This window comes from Phyllobates terribilis, unplaced genomic scaffold (genome assembly GCF_046119375.1).
Source record: "Phyllobates terribilis strain yellow unplaced genomic scaffold, ASM4611937v1 Scaffold_11__3_contigs__length_659146591, whole genome shotgun sequence".
In the NCBI taxonomy this organism is placed as follows: domain Eukaryota; kingdom Metazoa; phylum Chordata; class Amphibia; order Anura; family Dendrobatidae; genus Phyllobates; species Phyllobates terribilis.
In genome coordinates this window covers 567568260-567588296 of record NW_027362771.1, presented here as the reverse complement: position 1 = coordinate 567588296, position 20037 = coordinate 567568260, and the positions used below count along the sequence as shown (strand labels likewise).

The 20037-nt window shown below is 42.2% G+C and overlaps 1 protein-coding gene and 4 non-coding genes across 16 annotated transcripts in view; 2 read left to right on the top strand and 3 right to left on the bottom strand.

The window, feature by feature from the left end:
- Positions 1–20037, top strand: part of LOC141166935 (hepatic lectin-like) — a 149866-nt gene that overhangs the window by 17331 nt on the left and 112498 nt on the right. For 4 of the 12 annotated variants that reach the window (XM_073654150.1, XM_073654149.1, XM_073654148.1 and 1 more), the window contains one exon: positions 16113–16155. The exons of 1 other annotated variant lie outside the window; for it this stretch is intronic. Coding sequence is in view for 2 of the 11 variants with exons in the window: in XM_073654144.1 (XP_073510245.1) it covers positions 5531–5577 (47 nt within the window). In the remaining 9 variants the exon portion in view is untranslated. Of the gene's footprint in view, positions 1–5438; positions 5578–16112; positions 16156–20037 lie in introns of those variants that run through there. 7 more of the 12 variants (XM_073654154.1, XM_073654144.1, XM_073654155.1 and 4 more) reach the window with 7 other exon arrangements.
- TRNAK-UUU (transfer RNA lysine (anticodon UUU)) lies at positions 11111–11183 on the bottom strand. Its single transcript has one exon. It is a non-coding gene; the product is annotated as a tRNA-Lys (tRNA).
- TRNAK-CUU (transfer RNA lysine (anticodon CUU)) lies at positions 13044–13116 on the top strand. The gene has a single exon. It is a non-coding gene; the product is annotated as a tRNA-Lys (tRNA).
- On the bottom strand, positions 16574–16645 carry TRNAE-CUC (transfer RNA glutamic acid (anticodon CUC)). The gene has a single exon. It is a non-coding gene; the product is annotated as a tRNA-Glu (tRNA).
- Positions 17404–17475, bottom strand: TRNAE-CUC (transfer RNA glutamic acid (anticodon CUC)). The gene has a single exon. It is a non-coding gene; the product is annotated as a tRNA-Glu (tRNA).

Genomic DNA, 20037 nt, shown 5'->3' with positions numbered 1-20037 from the left:
CAGCGGCTCTCAACTTTGGCTAATAAAGGACCTCCTGTGGCATCCAAGTATCTTAAGAGGCATTTACATCGGGTGATAATCCTTCAGATTCTTATTTATTAGGTTAATACATGTACAATAAACTACACATGTAAGGCACTAATTATATATCTGACGCATATCTATCTATTATCTTTGCATATCTTTAACACACAAAAAACAGTAATTTATTGAATGCATTTTATTCCGGTACTCCATATAGTACAGACACCATGATGAGATTGCATGCCTAGAGCTCATCTTTCCAGACTTCCCTCTTCTCAGTCTTCAGGAGCACTTCCCGACACAGTGCCCTTAAAACTAAAAGTATCATTATACTGCCTCATAAATAAAAATATCTCCCATGTGATATCATCCCATGCTAAGCCCCTGAATAAATAATAATCACTGTGCTTCCTGCACAAATTATCCCCCCATGATATACCGTTGTGCTCAAAAGTTTGCATACCCTGGCAGAATTTTTCTTTCTTGGCCTTGTTTCAGAGAATATGAATGATAACATAAAAACTTTTTCTCCAGTCATGGTTATTGGTTGGGTGAAGCCATTTATTGTCAAACTACTGTGTTTTCTCTTTTTAAATCTTAATGACAACCAAAAACATCCAAATTACCCTGATCAAAAGTTCACATACCCTGGTGATTTTGGCCTGATTAATATGCACAGAATTTGACACAAATGGGTTTTAATGGCTACTAAAGGTAACCTCCTCACCTGTGACCTGTTTGCTTGTAATCAGTGTGTGTGCATAAAAGCTGAGTGAGTTTCTGAGATCCAGACAGACTCTTGCGTCTTTCATCCGGCCACTGATGTTTCCGGATTGTGAGTCCATGGGGAAAGCAAAAGGATTGTCAACAGATCTACTGGAAAAGGTAGTTGAACTGTAAAACACAGGATAGGGATGCAAAACGATATCCAAGGAACTGATAATGCCAGTCAGCAGTGTACAAACTGTGATTTAATAAATGGAAAATCAGGTGCTCTGTAAAAACCAAACCATGGTCAGGTAGACCAACAATAATTTTGGCCGCAATTGACAGGAAAATTGTTCGGGATGCAAAGAAAAACCCACATATAACATCATCTGAAATTCAGGACTCTCTGAAAACTAGCGGTGTGGCTGTTCCAAGATGCATAATAAGGAGGCACTTGAAGAAAAATGGGCTGCATGGTCGAATCGCCAGAAGAAAGCCATTACTGCGCAAATGCCACAAAGTATCTCGCCTACAGTATGCCAAACTGCACAGAGACAAGCCTCAAAACTTCTGGAACAATGTAATTTGGAGTCATTAGACCAAAATTGAACTTTTGGCCACAACTAGTGATGAGCGAGCATGCTCGCTACTGCTCGGTGCACGCCAAAGCATCTCACTGCTCGAGATGCTCGGCGCTAGCTGAGTATTTCTAGGGTTGCTCGGCGGGAGCTCGAGTCCCCTCCCTGCATGTTTGGCGCTCTTTAGAGCACCAATCAACATGCAGGGATTGCCTGCCACTCATTGTAATGCCGCAGCCATGGTGGTTGTGGCATTACAGTGATTGGCTGGCCGCACAGCGTCATCAGGTCTGTATCAGACCTGGCGTCGCCATGTTCGTCACAGTCACTCTGGAATCAGGCAGAGTAGGGAGAGGTGCTGCTCTGTCAGGGAGATATTTGCTTGTGTATTAGGTAGTGTAGGGAGAAAAACCGTACATTACACATATCCATCTTAACAAACAGTCCTTTTGAGGACTAACTAATCCATCTGCAGAGATATCAGGTAGGCAGGGTATATAGGCAGGCAGTGTATATAGCAGACTACAGTGCACATAGCAGAAGAGGCTCCATTCCAGTTTTGTCTGCTGCTGTTAGATATTTCTATGCAAAGGCCCCGGTCTCAGGGGCCAGGAATACTTTTATTTGGATCTTAATCCTCATTGTTTGCTTAAAAAGCAATCCAGAGAACACCGTTTTTCTGCGCCATTTGTTTGTTGGCACTGCAGAATACAGCCAGGTCCTTTCCATATTACTGCGCTAGAAATCCAGCTATTTAAAACTGTGTTTTCTCCGTCACACGGATCACATATATATGTTTTCAGAAAATACTGCCATTTTTGGCCTCCATGCCAATTTTTTTTCACTGTGTCAGTGAAGTTTTTGACACTGGTTTGCTGTTCAAACTAGTTACCTACAGGCCAGGTATTTAAAATTCCGTTTTCTCCGTCACACGGATCACATATACGTTGTCAGAAAATACTACCATTTCTGGCCTCCATTAAAAATTTCTTTCAGTGTATCAGTGAAGCATTTCACAACAGTTTGCTGTTCAAACTAGTTACCTACAGGCCAGGTATTTAAAATTCTGTTTTCTCCATCACACGGATCACATATAAGTTCGCACCAAACTCAGTCATTTGTAGTGAGCGTGGAAGATACTGTCCTCCATTTAATGGGCAAGGGACGGGGAACTGGACGTCATGGTGATGGTGCATGCAGAGGCCGAGGACAAGGCCGTGGGCAAGCTGAAATTGTGCCACAACAAACACCCACATCTTCTCGCCCGACCTTCCTGTCCCAATTTTTACGGGACCGCAGCACACCACTATTGAACCCAGAGCAGTGTCAAAAGGTTGTGTACCATCGGCGTCTCTGCCCCCTGCCAGGCAGAGACGCCGTCCTTCTCACCTCCCCGCTCCCCGCGCGGCGTCCTCCTGCGCTCCTCTTCCTGCTGCGGCCGGCGCGCGCAGCTTCCCGGGCACTGTGCTCAGGGCGCTCCCTCTCTCTTAACCCCTTCAGGACCCAGCCTATTTTGACCCTAAAGACCTTGGCATTTTTGTCAATTCTGACCAGTGTCCCTTTACGAAGTAAAAACTCTGGAACACTTCAACGAATCCTAGCGATTCTGAGATTGTTTTTTCGTGACATATTGGGCTTCATGTTAGTATTAAATTTAGGTCGATAATATTTGCGTTTATTTGTGAAAAAATCAAAAATATGGGAAAAAATTTGAAAATTTTGCAATTTTCAAATTTTGAATTTTTATTCTACTAAACCAGAGAGTGATGTGACACAAAATAGTTAATAAATAACATTTCCCACATGTCTACTTTACATCAGCACAATTTTGAAAAAAAAATAAAAAATTTTGGTAGGAAGTTTGAAGGGTTCAAAGTTCATCAGCAATTTATCTTTTTTCCAGCAAAATTTACAAAACCATTTTTTTAGTGACCACATAACATTTGAAGTCCCTTTGAGGGGTCTTTATGACAGAAAACACCCAAAAGTGACACCATTCCAAAAACTGCACCCCTCAAGCTGCTCAAAACTACATTCAAGAAGATTATTAACCCTTCAGGTGCATCACAGGAACTAAAGCCACATGGAAGAAAAAAATGAACATTTTTATTTTTCTAACAAAAATTTTCTTTTAGCCTAAATTTTTTAATTTTCACATGGGTAACAGGATAAAATGCATCCTAAAATTTGTTGGTCAATTTCTTCTTAGTACACTGATACCTCATATGTGGTCATAAACCACTGTTTGGGCACACGGCAGGGCTCAGAAGGGAAGGAGCGCCATTTTACTTTTTGAATGGAAAATTAGCTCCAAAAGTCAAATTGCGCTCCTTCTCTTCTGAGCCCTGCCATGCGCCCAAACAGTGGTTTATGACCACATATGAGGTATCAGTGTACTCAGGAGAAATTGACCAATACATTTTAGGATGCATTTTATCCTGTTACCCATGTGAAAATTAAAAAATTTAGGCTAAAAGAAAATTTTTGTGAAAAAAAAAAAGTACTTTTTTTGTTTTCACAGATCATTTTGTGAAGCACCTGGGGGTTCCAAGTGCTCACTATGCATCTAGATAGGTGCCTTGGGGGGTCTAGTTTCCAAAATGGGGTCACTTGTGGGGGAGCTCCACTGTTTAGGCACATTAGGGGCTCTCCAAACGCAACATGGTGTCCGCTAACAATTTGAGCCGATTTTCCATTTAATTTGTTAGCGGACACCATGTCGCGTTTGGAGAGCCGCTATGTGGCCAAACATTGGAGCTCCCCCACAAGTGACCCCATTTTGGAAACTAGACCCCCCAAGGCACCTACCTAGATGCATAGTGAGCACTTGGAACCCCCAGGTCCTTCACAAATTAATCCGTAAAAATAAAAAAGTGTTTTTTTTTCCACTTTTTCATTTTTATGAATCAATTTGTGAAGCGCCTGGGGGTTCCAAGTGCTCACTATGCATCTAGATAGGTGCCTTGGGGGGTCTAGTTTCCAAAATGGGGTCACTTGTGGGGGAGCTCCAATGTTTGGGCACACAGCGGCTCTCCAAAAGTAACATGGTGTCCGCTAACAAATTGTCGGCTCAAATTGTTAGAAGACACCATGTTGCGTTTGGAGAGCCGCTGTGTGGCCAAACATTGGAGCTCCCCCACAAGTGACCCCATTTTGGAAACTAGACCCCCCAAGGCACCTATCTAGATGCATAGTGAGCACTTGGAACCCCCAGGTCCTTCACAAATTAATCCGTAAAAATAAAAAAGTGTTTTTTTTTTCCACTTTTTCATTTTTATGAATCAATCTGTGAAGCACCTGGGGGTTCCAAGTGCTCACTATGCATCTAGATAGGTGCCTTGGGGGCTCTAGTTTCCAAAATGGGGTCACTTGTTGGGGAGCTCCAATGTTTGGCCACACAGGGACTCTCCAAACGCAACATGGTTCCAATTTGTTAGTGGACAGCATTGTGTAGTGTATGTCAGGTTGGTGTGCGATGTGGTATATTGTAGTGTATACACCACACACACACACACACACACTACAACACACACACCAACCTGACATAGCCTCCTAAGCTGAGTACGCCCTAGACTGGGATGAGTGGGACGGGCGGGACATTTTGTGTGCTGTGTGCGTGTGTAAAAAAAAAAAAAAAAAAAAAAAAAAAAAAAATCGAAACTTTATTATAGTGTGTGTGTGTGTGCTTGGTGTAACCTTCTGCAGTCACGTGTGGGGGCTGTCAGGCGTAGGGGGCTGTCAGGCGTAGGGGGGGCTGAAGAGATGGAGGAGCCAGCAGCTGCAGCAAGGGGGGTGATCACTGGGGCAGGAGCCGGCAGCAGCAAGGGGGGTGATCAGGGGGGTGATTACTGGGGCAGAAAGGGGAGCAGGAGCCAGCAGCAGGGGGGTGATCACTGGGTTTGCGGGGGGGGGGATGATCACTGGGATGGGGGGGTGCACACTGGAGATGGGGAGTGAACACTGGAGACAGGTGGGGGTGAACATTGGGGACAGGGGGGGTGAACACTGGGGACAGGGGGGGTGAACACTGGGGACAGGGGTGAACACTGGGGACAGGGGGGTGAACACTGGGGGGAGGGGTGATTATTGGGAGGTGGGGGGTGATATCACTGGGACTGGGGGATGGTGGGTTTGATCACAGGAGCAGGGCATTTACACTGAGCCTGCTGCTGCTGTGATCATAGTCCACCGGCTGTCAGAAGGAGAGCAGCAGCCGGTGGATGAAGACGTGGGAGAGGGAGCAGAGGGAGCGGAGGTCGGGGTGCAGGTATGAAAGTGGAGGGGGGGGTCGGGGGGAGCGGGGGCAATACAACCTGATGCAGATCAGCGGCGGCCCTTGCATTCACTGCATAGGCCAGCACTATGGGAGACTCACTCCTTTCTAATGGGAATTTGTCGTTACTGTGGCCCTGCTCTATGTGTCTTTAATTTCTTAGTGGGGTTTTTCCTAAATTTGGTCAGCCGTTGGACTCACTGCATACCCTATAACTGTATTGCAGACTCTCTCCTTTCTAATGGGAACATGTCGTACTCGTTACTGTGGCCCTGCTCTATGTCTTTCAGAGTCCCTCCATCATCAATGAAACAGGATGTGTCTGATTATGTGTCACACACCACATGGCCAGATAAGGTTATAAAATGTTAAAATGACATTTTTCGGTGAATGCATTTGCCTTAAAAAATAACATTAAAAAAAAAGTAGGATCTTTCTTTAGTATTTAAAACAGAGTCGCCAATGTAACCTCAATGTAATCACATTGTTCAGCTCCTGCACCTCCTCCTCCTCCATCTCCGAAATGACCACATCAGTCACAAGCTGAAAGCACTGCCGCACTGCCTTGGCCAACCAGCAACAGGCTGTGCTGAAGATAACATGCTTAATGCTTAGGTGACAAACCGCCCAGTGCTGCAGAGTTGTTGAAAGCTGTAACACAGCAGCTTGATCTGTGGCTCTCACCGCTGAACATACAGCCAGGCATGGTTGTGTGTGACCATGGGTGGAACCTGGTGATGGAAAAATGACAGCCGGAGTAGATACGGTTTCCCTCTATGCTAATCCTTTCATCGAGCTAAAGAATATGGCTGTGGTGAAATACAACTCCCACTGCGAAGCTTTTTCAGATTGAAAAACATTGTGCCCACCAGAGGATTTGATTCTGAGGGCTCACCTTTCTCCCCCGCTCAAGAGCCCCATAGCAGCTGCAAAGTTAGCATTATCATGAACTCTCCTGATGTAGAGGCCAGGGCACCCCGGAGGATTCTCTGGTGGGACTGTCCAGCCCTGCCGAGAAGCAGTCCTGGCTGAGAAGGGAGGGAGGGTTCCTGGACACTCTATGGCTGCTTTTTTACTGAGGTGGAAACCCACGCAAACATGGGGAGAACATACAAAGTCCTTGCAGATGTTGTCCTTGCTGGGATTTGAACCCAGGATCCCAATGGTGCAAGGCTTTAGTGCTAACCACTGATCCAATGTGCTGCCGTTCACCCTCTAATATCTAACAGGCTGGAGAAACTTGCACCTACTGCCACTCTATCTTCAGCCCCTTTGTGAGAAGCTAATGTATTTGGGCAGCCACTCAGCCTACCAAATAAAATTCCTGAGAAGGAAATTGGGGATGGATTCGCTACTGTTACTGGGGGCAGTGCTAATACTATGGCGTCTTACCATAGTTTACTGGAAATATTCCAGACTGGTAGGAGGCAAGCAAATTCCCACAGAAAAGTACCAGCAGTAATGTTCAGGGACCCGCAGTTGTAGAAGGTGGAGACAACACCGGGAGAAATAGTGACGACTGGGGACCGAGTATGGACATGAGGCATGAGGTTGTGAAAAGCTTCCGCCTCCACGAGCCTAAAAGGCCACATTTCAAGTGCTAGCAGCTGCCCAGAAATCTGGCAGTTTAGTATTGCAGCCTGTGGGTGGGTGGCTGGCTGCATACTTGCGCTTGCATTCCAAGTAACAGAAAACTAAGCAGATGGTGGCCTCCATCATCATCATGGCCTCACCTCGACACTATGAACTCTCCTGAAGAAGAAGCCAGGGCCCACCAGAGGAGTCTCCGGTTTTCTGGTGGGTCCGTCCAACCCTGCCGAGAAGCAGCCCTGGCTAATAAAAGTGTGGGGGAAGGTTCCCGGACACTCTATGGCTGTTTTTTTTATGTGGATCGGACGTGCTTATGCATGTTATTTCTCAAACCGGATTACAGATCAGGCCATTGCCCAACTCTGTAGTCATGAAATTAAATGCGCAAAGAAAGATGTTTGTGTGTCAAAGCACCACCGAGAAGTGCGAGTTGATGTTGGACGGGCTGCCGTTGCTTTTGCAAAAGCTGCTTTAGAGGACTTCCTGGGAGAAATGACACCCAGAGTAGATATGGTTGCCCTCTATGCCAGTCCTTTCACTGAGCTAAAGAATATGGCTCTGGTGAAATACAACTCTCAGCAAAAAAAGCTGTGGACTGGGTCCATACCATCCATGGTCGCATTCACCTGTCCCCGTGTTTGTGGTTAGGCGGTCCTTCCCAGTAAGTGCACTGGGGAGGGCACAGGTAATGTTGTAGGACCCGTGCTTGTGGAAGGCGGAGACGATACCGGAAGAAACAGTGGCGGCTGGGGACAGAGTATGGACACCCGGCCGCCCCCGGCATGAGGTTATGAAAAGCTTCTGCCTCCACGAGCCTAAAAGGCCACATTTCAAGTGAAAGCAGCTTTAGAGGACTTCCTGGGAGAAATGACAGCTGGGTGGATATGGTTTCCCAAGTCGACCTGTCATTGGCTACAGTAGAACAAAGTGAAGTTCTGGAGTGGCCATCTCAGCCTCCTGACTTCAATATCATTGAGCCACTCTGGGGAGATCTCAAGTGCACAGTTCATGCTAGACAGCCCAGGAATTTACAGGCTTTTTGCCAAGAAGAATGGGCAGCTTTACCATCTGAGAAAATAAAGAACCTCATCCACAACTACCACAAAAGACTTCAAGCTGTCATTGATGTTAGAGGGGGCAATACACGGTATTAAGAACTGGGGTATGTGAACTTTTGATCAGGGTCATTTGGATGTTTTTGGTTGTCATTAAGATTTAAAAAGAGAAAACACAGTAGTTTGACAATAAATGGCTTCACCCATCCAATAACCATGAGTGGAGAAAAAGTTTTTTTTTGTTATCATTCATATTCTCTGAAACAAGACCTAGAAAGAAAAAAATCTGACGGGGTATGTAAACTTTTGAGCACAATTGTACCCATGCCCACACACTGCCCCTATCCAAAATATCCCCCACACTGTCCCTTTGCATAAACTACCCCCCAACGGCCTCTCGCTATTATTTGCGCTTTTTCACAATTGTCGTCCCATTATGTGCCTTCACAGTAATACAACCCCCCCCCCCCCTTCCAAAATGATAGGATATTTAATCTTTGACTCCTTCAGGCTTATGCCAAGGCCCCACTATCAGTATTTGGTCAGTATTCGATCAGTATTTTTTCTCAGGACTGGGAGCCAAAACCAGGAGTGGGTGATAAATGCAGAATTGGTGCACTTGTTTCTATTATAGCTTTTCTCTGATTGTTCCTCACCTGGTTTTATCTCCCAATCCTGAGAAAAAATATTGACCAAATACTGATAGTAGGGTCATGGCCTAAGGTTATGTTCACACATGTTGGGATTTTTCAGCGTCACAAATCTGCAGCAAAACACAACTCTGGCAGGAAATCAGCTGCGTCAAAAACGCAGGTTTTGCTGCATTTTTATGCGTTTTTTTTTCAGCGTTTTATTTACTGTCCTTTTGTCTCTTTATGCATGTACATGAAGTTCAGTAAAACAAAAATCTCATTCTGGTTTTGGCATAGTGGGGGAGGTGAATTGTACAGGAATAATTTAGATAAAGGCAATGGATTGAGTTTGTATGACACTATTAACTTTCACACTATGGGTTCTGCCATTCAGTTGCTCAGGGCATTGTTCAATTTAACACCTACCTGGGCCACAGGTATTGTTGAATCTCACATGTAGCTCAACTAATGATTATACTTTACACATCACTAATTTAATTAAACTCTCTTAATACAAACAACCATCTCAGTGACCAAGACAAGATGGTTAATCACAAAAATAAATGAGTTTCACATATTGCTGTACTTGTTTATTTTCACTAAAAGGCAGCAAAACCATCAGCTGTGTTCAGAACATGTTTTTTTCCAGCGTTTTTCCACTACTTATTACTTCCAATGGGTGAAAAACGCTTAAAGAAGTGACATGCTCTATTTTCCAAAAACCCAACCAAGGCACAAAACATGCAGCAACAAAAAAAAACAAGATATGTGAAAAGAGAATTCTAGTTTCTCAGACTTTGCTGGTACTGCAAAACGCAGCTGAAAATTTGCATAAAAATCTGCAGCAAAAAACGCTGAAAAACCCAACATGTGTAAACATAGCCTTACTGTTGCCTGCCCTCTCAGCTGCCCTGCGGTGTCAGCAGCATTATGATGACTTCATAACACTGCTGCACGTTGGAGTGGGGGCTGATGGACACTCCTCTACCCCAGTCTTGGCGCATAAGTGTTCATATGTATTCTCATCTGACAGATGTGAATACATTTGAATATAGGAAGAAGGGAACAGCGTCTCCCAGGCAGCACTCTGCGGACCGCAACAAATCTCTTGGTAGCCCGCACGATGTGCAGGCCTGTTTTACACCATATACTGCAATGCTATTTCAGTATAGCGTATAAGTAGTCCCTAAGTGGACTAAAAAATAATAGTTAAAAAATAAAAAACAATAGTTGTAAAAATTGAAAAAAATAAATTAAAAACTATATTGTGCAAAAACCTGATTATCCCCTTTTTGTTTCCTCCCATTAGAAAGAAAGAAAGAAAGATAGAGTTTTTTCGGGCACCACACATCTCTAAAAAATCACAATAAAAAGCAATTAAAACATAATATATACCCCAAAATGGTATCAATAAAATTGTCAGCGAGCCACAAGAAAAACAGAAACCCTCTCCATACACAGATAAATAAAAATGTTACGGGTCTCGGAAAATGACAACAGAAACCAATCTATTCAACTTAGGTATTGCCGTAATTTTAATGACCCTGATAATCATACTTCAAGGTCATTTTTACTACTTTTTTGTATCTAACTACGAAGAAAAACTTGGAAGTCTGAACTGAAACATAAATTGATGTGCATGCAAATTGTAAATGCATGTTCATAAGGCCACTAGACAGAAAAACCAAAAGACAAGCAAAATACCCAAATAACTGGAAGTAAATGGATAAATCGCACAGTGCAATAATAATGATAAATAATAAAGGGTATTTAGTTAGCACAATTTTGATCAAAATAATGTAAAAGCCATCCCACCACGTCACGGTAACCCTTATGGGACAGTCCTAACTCTAATATTAAAATCTTACCATTTGTCAAGTGACATACATATGGATAAGGGCAGAGAGACTGAACCCCTAGTAGAAACATAGACCTGAGAGGCAGAATGAACCTTTCAGCTCAGACAAAGGGCGGCCACACCCTTATATGCACTAAAGCACACTAAACTATAAAGAAGAAGAAAAGAAAAAAAACTATCTAACTAGTTGGACTAGCCCTGGCTCTTCCTATAATCCACAACTGAATTTGTAAAGTATATTTGTTCTGAAACTCTGGTTTGGGCAGCACTAATCAGGTGACAGGTTCTCTTAAATTAAACTGTACAATTTTTTTAAGGATAAAGCTTCTCCCGAGTTACCTTCTGGGTTAAAACTTTAATGTATAAAGACATAAAAATAAAAAAAAATTTCCCGCCCGAACAGGGACTTGAACCCTGGACCCTCAGATTAAAAGTCTGATGCTCTACCGACTGAGCTATCCGGGCTTCTGTAGTCTATTTGTTATGACACTATTGTGAGGCTAGATGAACACATCTAAATGTCCCTTCTGAGTGCTGTCTGGAAAATATGACATCACATGGCCCAATATTGTTCAGTCGGGCTGTTCAGATGACCATTTTTTACATGAATCGATTATTCACATGCACTAGTCTCTTATATTTTGGAAGACACTCGCCTATTAAAGTTTATCAGTGCACAAAAAAGTTGGATTCCGTACAGATCATCTGTATAACATCTGATTTTTACATTGCCATTCATGTAGGAGTCTAGTTTTGGTCTTGTAAGTTTTATCCACTTTGATGTAAAAAAAAAGTGGATGACAATACAGAAGTAAAAATAATCCGTTTTTTTGTGGATGAAATTTTTTTTATTTTCTAGTATCTGATTTTTACAGATACATTGCCAATATTAACATAGGAAACTATTTTTAGTCTGGTAAATTTTATCCACTTCTGATGTAAAACAAAATAGATAACAATACAAATGAAAACTCGTTTTTTTTCTGGATGAAAATCGGTGCCTGCTGATAAGCTGCTTCACGCACATAGAATCATAGAATGTTTCGAGTTGGAGGGGACCTCCAGGGTCATCGTGTCCAACCCCCTGCTCAATGCAGGAGTCACTAAACCATCTCAGACAGATGTCTGTCCAGCCTCTGTGTGAAGACTTCCATTGAAGGGGAACTCACCACCTCTCGTGGCCGCCTGTTCCATTCATTGATCACCCTCACTGTCAAAAAGTTTTGACACAGTGTCCGAGTTTTGTACGAGGGAAGTGTGAGTGCTACAGCCCTTCAGCAGCCAGTATAACCCATGTCAGGCGAGCACCAAGAGAACCGACACTGTCATCGCTAAAATGTTACCGATGCAGGAGGCGAATATAAGGGCTTTTTATTGTGAAGTATCGCACAAAAGAAAAAAGCAAAAAACTGCTTTAGAACAAGAATGTGTTTGTTTTTAAAGGGAATCTGTCCGTAGGATCAACCCTCCTTCGCCGTCCATTGGGCATGTAGGTCATAGGAAGCTAAACAATCAGATGACCTGCATGTCCATATAGACGTCTTAGGAAGGTTTATCCTACTGACAGATTCCCTATAAGGGACCAGGGGCGGTACAATCGTCTACACAAAATATTACGGTACTTTGTAGGGGCTAATGGTCACAAGCTCTTAGGGTGAGTTCACAGAAGAGTATAAAAAAAAATCAGAGTTCCATCCAGAAAAGTGGGATGATTTTTTCTCACTTGTCGTTTGTATACAATCCGTTTTTTTTTGTTTGTTTTTTACAGCAGCTATTAATAATTTACAAGACCATTTACAGTTTCCTATGTTACAGAAGTGCAATGTATCCGTCAAAATCGGATGCTGTATAGTCTTTGTATGGCATCCAATTTTGTTTTGCTCACCCATAGACTTGGATTGTTGTCTTATTTGATTCACAGAAGAAACTAGTGCATTCTGCCATTTTTTTCACACCCAGATTCGGTCAGTGAAAAAAAATCGCTCATCTGTACTGCGCCATTGAATAATACTGGTCCGAGTGCTGTCTGTATTTTCTGTCTGTGAAAAAACGATTGTGTGAACGAGCCCTTAATTTGAGTCTATGAGGGCCTTGTTCTGGTGTTACTTCTGATCTGTCCAGTAAACACTGGAGCGATCTGGCCGGTCACAACTAGCAGAAGACTACCGGAGCATCACCGAGAACAGAAGTAGACGGAGACTGGTATTTTGCTACAAATAGGGAACATACATTAATGATACTGTTCTGCGCGTGAAATAAAAAAAACAACAAACAAAAACTCGAAAACTTTGACCTAGAAGACTGATAAGTTGTTCAGACCATGTAGCCCGGCTAGCTCAGTCGGTAGAGCATGAGACTCTTAATCTCAGGGTCGTGGGTTCGAGCCCCATGTTGGGCGATCTCTTTTGACAATTTTTTAAACTTCTGTCATTGGAATGGGAAAAGTGAAGCGAGTGAAACACGTGTATAATATAATGTGTATAATACAGGAAATGTCTACGAACAAAAGAGCAATTTAGTGACTTCCACCTATAGCAAAAAATGTTGTTTCATTTATCCCAGTGTTGTCCCTGATCATTTCCTATTGATTCAATAAATTACATTCAACATAATGCTTTATGCCCACAATGAGCTTTTGGTGAGTTTTTGATGCTGGATATTTTTGCTGCATTAAAAACTCAGCATTTTACAGTTCCCGCCAAGTGAATGGGAGTTATAGAAATCTCCTGCCCACTGCATATCTTTAACTCAGCGTAAACTGACCTAGATGTTGTAAATTTGCAACATCTCTTGTGGGTTTTTTTTTCCATACAAAAAACAGCAAGTAAAAAACGCACGTGAACCCAAAAGGCAAGGAGTCTCACTACCACCTCCAAAGCAGATTTTATTGTGCATTATTATGTGCTATTGTACTGCAAACGGTTCATACGTTGTTTTTCTATAGCAGGGATGTCGAACTCAAATACACAGAAGGCCAAAATTAAAAGCTTGTACTAAGTCGTGCGCCAACCTTGGTATTTATTAAAAAATGTCTACAATGGACAAATATAGCGATGAACCTTTTCATATGGAAAAAAAACTTAAAGGGATTATCCCACAAACAAAGTAGATTTTAATTAATAGATCTTAGTATATTTTAGTAATATAATGCAGATAAAGTACAATGCAAACAAAAGTTCCCCCAAAACACTGTAAGACACCCCCACAGGGAATTTCTCCACAGTACCCTCCACATGCACGGTATGATGACCATACTGTACCCCATCCCTGCAACCTTCCCCATCACAGTATGATTCTCCAACTGTAATCCCCACATAGTCCTCCATACAGAATAATAAGCCCCACATAGTCCTCTATACAGAATAATGGGTCCCACATAGTCCTCCATACAGAATAATGGGCCCCACATTTCTTTCCATGCAATATAATGGCCCCACATAGTGCTCCATACAGAATAATAAGCCCCACATAGTCCTCCATACATAATAATGGGCCCCACATTTCTTTCCATGCAATATAATGGCCCCACATAGTGCTCCATACAGAATAATAAGCCCCACATAGTCCTCAATACAGTACAATGGTCCCGCCTGGCGCTGTGGGCCAAATATACTCAACCTGAGGGCCTGATTTGGCCCATAGGCCAGAGTTTGACATGTGTGTTCTATAGGGACCTCTTCTGTCTGTGTCAGTTCATGCCTCGTGTATAACATTCAGCCCCTCACAATACCACCCTCTGCCTTAACTGATATGTGACCGAACGGCCGGTGGTGCAGAGCTCACTGACACCAGCGCGGTCCTGTAATAGGAGCCACCATTGTAACAAGCCCTTTGATGACATTTCTTCCTCCTGAATATAATAATATATCACCTGTGAGTGATACTATTGAGAAGGGGAAGGAACCGCAGCAACTCAGCCACAAAGTGGAGATCCCGTAACATTACAGAGCGGAAGAGGGGGGGCCCGAGGCCAAGTGCTGAGGAGCAGTTGGCAGAAAAGTCACAAACGCTCTGCTGACTCCATAACTGTAGAGTCCAGACCTCCTCTGGTAATAACATCAGCACAAACACTGCGCCCCCACCAGGAGCTTCATTGCCAAGCAGCTGCATGCAGCCTTACATCACTAAGCATAATGCAGAGCGTCAGATGGATCAATGCTGTGGCAATGTTTTTCAGTGAAGAGAAATGATACATCTTCAGATTAAGGCTATGTGCCCACGATGCAGAAATGCTCAGGATTTTTTCCTGAGCGTTTCTGCATCTCCCTGGCAGAAAAAAATGCATGCGGATTGTACATGCGGATTGTACATGAGGATTGTACATGCGTTTTCCTGCTAGGGACAAGCGGATGTGAAGCGTTCTTCACTTGCATTTCCGCATGCGGGTTGTCAAGTGCTTTCCAAGCGATTTTAGCATCACTTGGAAAGTGCTTGACAACTAGGTCACACTATATAAATCAATGCAAATGGCATGGATTTATATAGTGTGACCCGAGAGAATGGTTAAAAATAAAAAAATAAACCTATACTTACCTTCCGATGGCCCCCGAGACTTGCTGCGCTCCTGTGCTGGCTGCCGGCAGATCGCGGTACGCTGTACTGAAGAACCTGCCGTCACATGACTGTGACGTCACCGCAGGTCCTTCAGTCCTGCGCGATCTGTCGGCAGCAAGCACAGGGAAGGAGTCCGGGGGCCGTCGGAAGGTGAATATAATCTTTATTTTTTATTTTATTCTTTTTTTTACAGCTTTTAATGGTACCTGGGTCCGGAGGAGAGTCTCCTGTCCTCCACACCCGGGTACCATCCGCACATAAGAACACGCCAATTGCGCAAGTACAGATGCATTCTTGCGGAATTGGCGCGTTCCAATGCAAGTCAATGGCGGCGAAAACGCAGCACTTCCGCAAAATAATTGGCAGTGCTGTGTTTTTTTCCGCAATGATAATCCGCAGCGGAAATTTCCACAGCATGTGCACAGCACATGCGGATTTTCATTGGGGAACATAGCAGGCCTTCTACCATGCGTTTTTTAAGCGTTTCTGCAGCGTTTTTGCCGTTGTGGAAACGCTTAAAGAACGCATCGTGGGCACACAGCCTAAAGGACATTTTGGAAAATTCTAGCTTTCAAATTTGTGGGAACAGTTTGGGGAAGGCTCTTTTCTGCTTCCCATGACTGTGTCCAGTGCAGAAGGTCAATAAAAGCATGGATGGGAGAGTTTGGTGTGAAATAACATGAATTGCAGAGGGCTAACCTTAACCGCACTGAACTCCACTATTAAAGCTGGGTGTGAATGAGGGCCTAATTCATAGGTGGACTCTTTGTACCTTTTGCCTTTATCTCCCCTTCCCCTTTGCATTAATAATGATTGACTGTTGCTTAAATTCCTTCACAGCTGGGTCCTGTTGGGAGGAAAAGCAGATGAAAGTGATGTGATGGTAGGTAACATAAAAGAAGTGTGAACACATGGCTAGGTTACACATGCATTAGCGATTGGCTATTCTAATCCTTGTTGACTAGTAGTTTAGCAGGGACATTTGTGTTTTTCTTCTCACTGAAAGCTGTAGGGCCAAATACTGAGGCTATGCTGAAACTTTTCTTAACGCTACCGATTGATTTTTAACAATTTAGCTGCAGCTGCAGTCCACCGAACGGCATTTGGACTGCAGCTAAATAGTTAAAACCAATCATTACACTACAAACAGTTGGAGTGTTCCCAAGGCCTTAATCCCTAGTTTATCAAACAGTTTTCAACAGAATACTGGTATTTCTGTATTCAGTCACAATACCTAAAAAAAAGCTGAACAACAATCACCTGGAAAAATAAAACTAAACAAAAAGAAAACTAAAATTATTTTCCCTGACCGGGAATCGAACCCGGGCCGCGGCGGTGAGAGCGCCGAATCCTAACCACTAGACCACCAGGGAAGCTATCGATGTTTATTTTATTCAGCTCAGTCACAGCTGTCTTTGGTATGTACTACAGGATCTGAGCCTGATGGATTTCAATCATAGATGAATTGGTGTCACATCTACTGCATCATACTCAAATGTCCTAAAAGTAAAAAATATAGTCGCATTTTCAATGTCCTTCTCCCTCTTGCTCTGATCCTGTTTCTGTATTTAGTCCGATTTGTAAAAACAAAACTAAGAATGATAATAGTATTAATAACATTAAAGTATTTAAACTTTGCTGTAGATTACACAGATCTACAAAAAAAAAAAATCTTTTTCAGGAGCCAAGATTTTTTGAATGGATTTATAGGGTATTTTGTGGGTGTTTTTTAAATTAAAAAATCCCCTTATTTTTGCTGAATTGGTTCTAGTTTTTTACATAATTCATCCATGACAATAATGTATTCCTCCAATGTGACTTGTATGTGATAACAAATACAAAATCTTTTGACTCAACGGTGTCTTAAGTAATGAAATATCCCATATAATTATTTTGCATCACAATTTGTAGGCTTACAATGCAATAGACGCAACTTTTTGAAGCCAGAATTGTACTGTAATTAATTAATTAACTTTTAAATATCTCAGAAACTAGAGCCAATCTGGGAAAACCAAAGTCATAGTCTTCATCAACACCATAAACTTAATGTAAAACTGTTCAGACATCATTGGCTCCAAAATCACTGTATACCATTGTTATTACTGGAATAAATAAAAAAAACCAAAATTGTTTCCCTGACCGGGAATCGAACCCGGGCCGCGGCGGTGAGAGCGCCGAATCCTAACCACTAGACCACCAGGGAAGATGATAGCACTTGCATGTATTTGTGTTATCGCTGCCTACAGGAATTCACCATAGGATCTGTGGACATGTGATTTGATCCGACAAGGGATCACATGAGAATAATTTAGCTGTTACCATTAGTGTTGAGCGAGTATGTTCTATTAACCCTTTCGGCGAGTATGCTCGGGCCGAGCTCCGAGTATTTACAGCTGCTCGGTGATAAGGTTAAATTGCTCCCGTGTGCATGATTTGCTACTGTTTGACAGCTTTATTACATGTGAGGAATGTCTATTTCTTACACATTCCTCACATGTAATAAAACTGTTGCAAATCATGCACACAGGAGCGATTCAACCATATCACCGAGCAGCTGTAAATACTCGGAGCTCGGCCTGAGCATTCTCGGACAGAACATACTCGCTCAACACTAGTTACCATATTTCTGACAACTAAGGGGACTTGTCTCTACACACCTGCTAAGGTTTGTCTAAATATGAAGTTATATCCATAGGCTAATCTAATCATAATAAAAGAAGTTGTTACAATATCGATACTTTGCATTTATAACACACTCCTATAAGGAAACAGTGAAGGTATAATTATCTACACAAATATGATGGTACTTTGTAGGAAAGCAACGCACGCTTATTCATAATGGAGGCATCTGCTCTGATGTTAACCCAACTGAGCTATCCAGGCACTTTACTCGATTGTTTTTTCTTACATTGTTGTCACGTGTTAATGGAAACAGAAATGTTCTGCCCTGGCTGCAGTTTGTTAAATTGTATAAATAGACCAAAAAGTATCCCTTTTTGGAGCAGATGCTTGCCTTGGTGGTGTTTATACACATGAGGTGCAAATGAAAGAAGTCATGGGTTGTGTATCAAGAACTTTGTACTTTGCTAAATTAAGTAGCGACAGCTTTTTCACAAGCCGTCCAAAAATTATCCCTTTATGTAGGAATACAAAACAGGTGCACAGTTTTGAATGAGAAAAAGTATAGGATTCTTAACTAGGAGTGAAAAAAATTCTTTTTTTGGGGATGCGCACATTTTTTTTCATGATATTTATATTTTCTATCACACTACCATGTCCATTGCTCGTGCCACGCTTTGGATTAACATACATTTTTGAGGCAAGATAACGTTCAATTATGTGTGCAAAATATTAATACTACACTTAGCCAACCCAGGAAAAATATGAGGTCAACCAGAAATGCTAGATAGAGTTGACGTAATGGACAAAATGGATAATGCAACAACAGCCTACCTGTAATAAAAATCCCCAAAAAGGGTCATATATGTGATAGGAAGCTTACAAAAATTAGAAAACAACCAATAGAAAAAAACTCCGTTAGGTACAAAATAATTTATACAATAAAAATGTTCTTTATTAGATGTATACATACAAACATGAATAAAATACATTAAAAAGAGGTAAACTGCAGAGACTAATATCTTAGTGGTGTTTAGTTAATGCTTAAATGTGCTTTCTTGGAATATACACTCCATGGTGAAAGATATCTCAATATATATATCATAAATACATTATGGCCCACACAAAGAAATAATTAAGACAATATTTTATTCATCTTTGTATGTACCGTATTTTTTGGACTATAAGATGCACTTTTTTCCTCCAAAATTTTGAAGGAAAGTGGGGGGTGCGTCTTATAGTCCGGTATACATAAATGCTGTGGGTGGTGGAGGATGTGGGGGGAAAGACAGCAGCGGAGTAGCGGGGCACAGGAGGAAGCAGCTGCCTGCTGCCGCCTACACTGTGCCCGCCACTAAAGAAAATTAATATTCACTGCTCCGCACGCACGTAGGTGTGGGGAGCAGTGAATATTCATTTTCCTTAATAGCCGGCACAGTGTTAATAGTGGACACAATTAGATTTAACATGTCCCTTTTGTCACATTATTTTCAGGGGTACCATCATTTCTGTCCAGGCCTATTTCATAAGTTTAATTGTTTTAAAAATTCTGTGGAAGCAGGGTTGAAAAGCAATGACTGACTTTCATTTGTTCATTTTCATAGATTTCTAATTTATTATTACTTTTGTCAGATTCAAGTTATTTCTGTGACCATTGTGGGATTTTCTTTCATTAAACTAGGGGTACCAACAATTTTGACCATGTCTCCATGTATGTGTCTCCAATTTGATAATTTAAATAGATGTGGCCAAACAGACCTGCACAGATTAATGTTTTGATTTATTGTAATTTGCATTCAAATTTTGAGTCGAAGCACATTGTTTTTACATGGTCCTTTTAGGTCAGGGAGAAATAAACATCAGGAGGTAAGAATACAACCAAAAATTTCACAACAGACCACAGTGTGGTGTACTGTTGCCAAACTGGAATTTTAAAATAGATATGCAAAAAGTGAAACGTGTGTAACTCTACATAGTTTCTTTTTTTTTTTTGCGAGGGTTAGATCTGACTACATAACTGCAGGGTCCAATCCTCCTTGATATCAGTACAAACACTGTGCCCCCACCTAAAGCTTCATGGCCGAGCAGCTGTATGCAGCCGTACATCACCAAGCACAATGCCAAGTGTTGGATGGAGTGGTGTAAA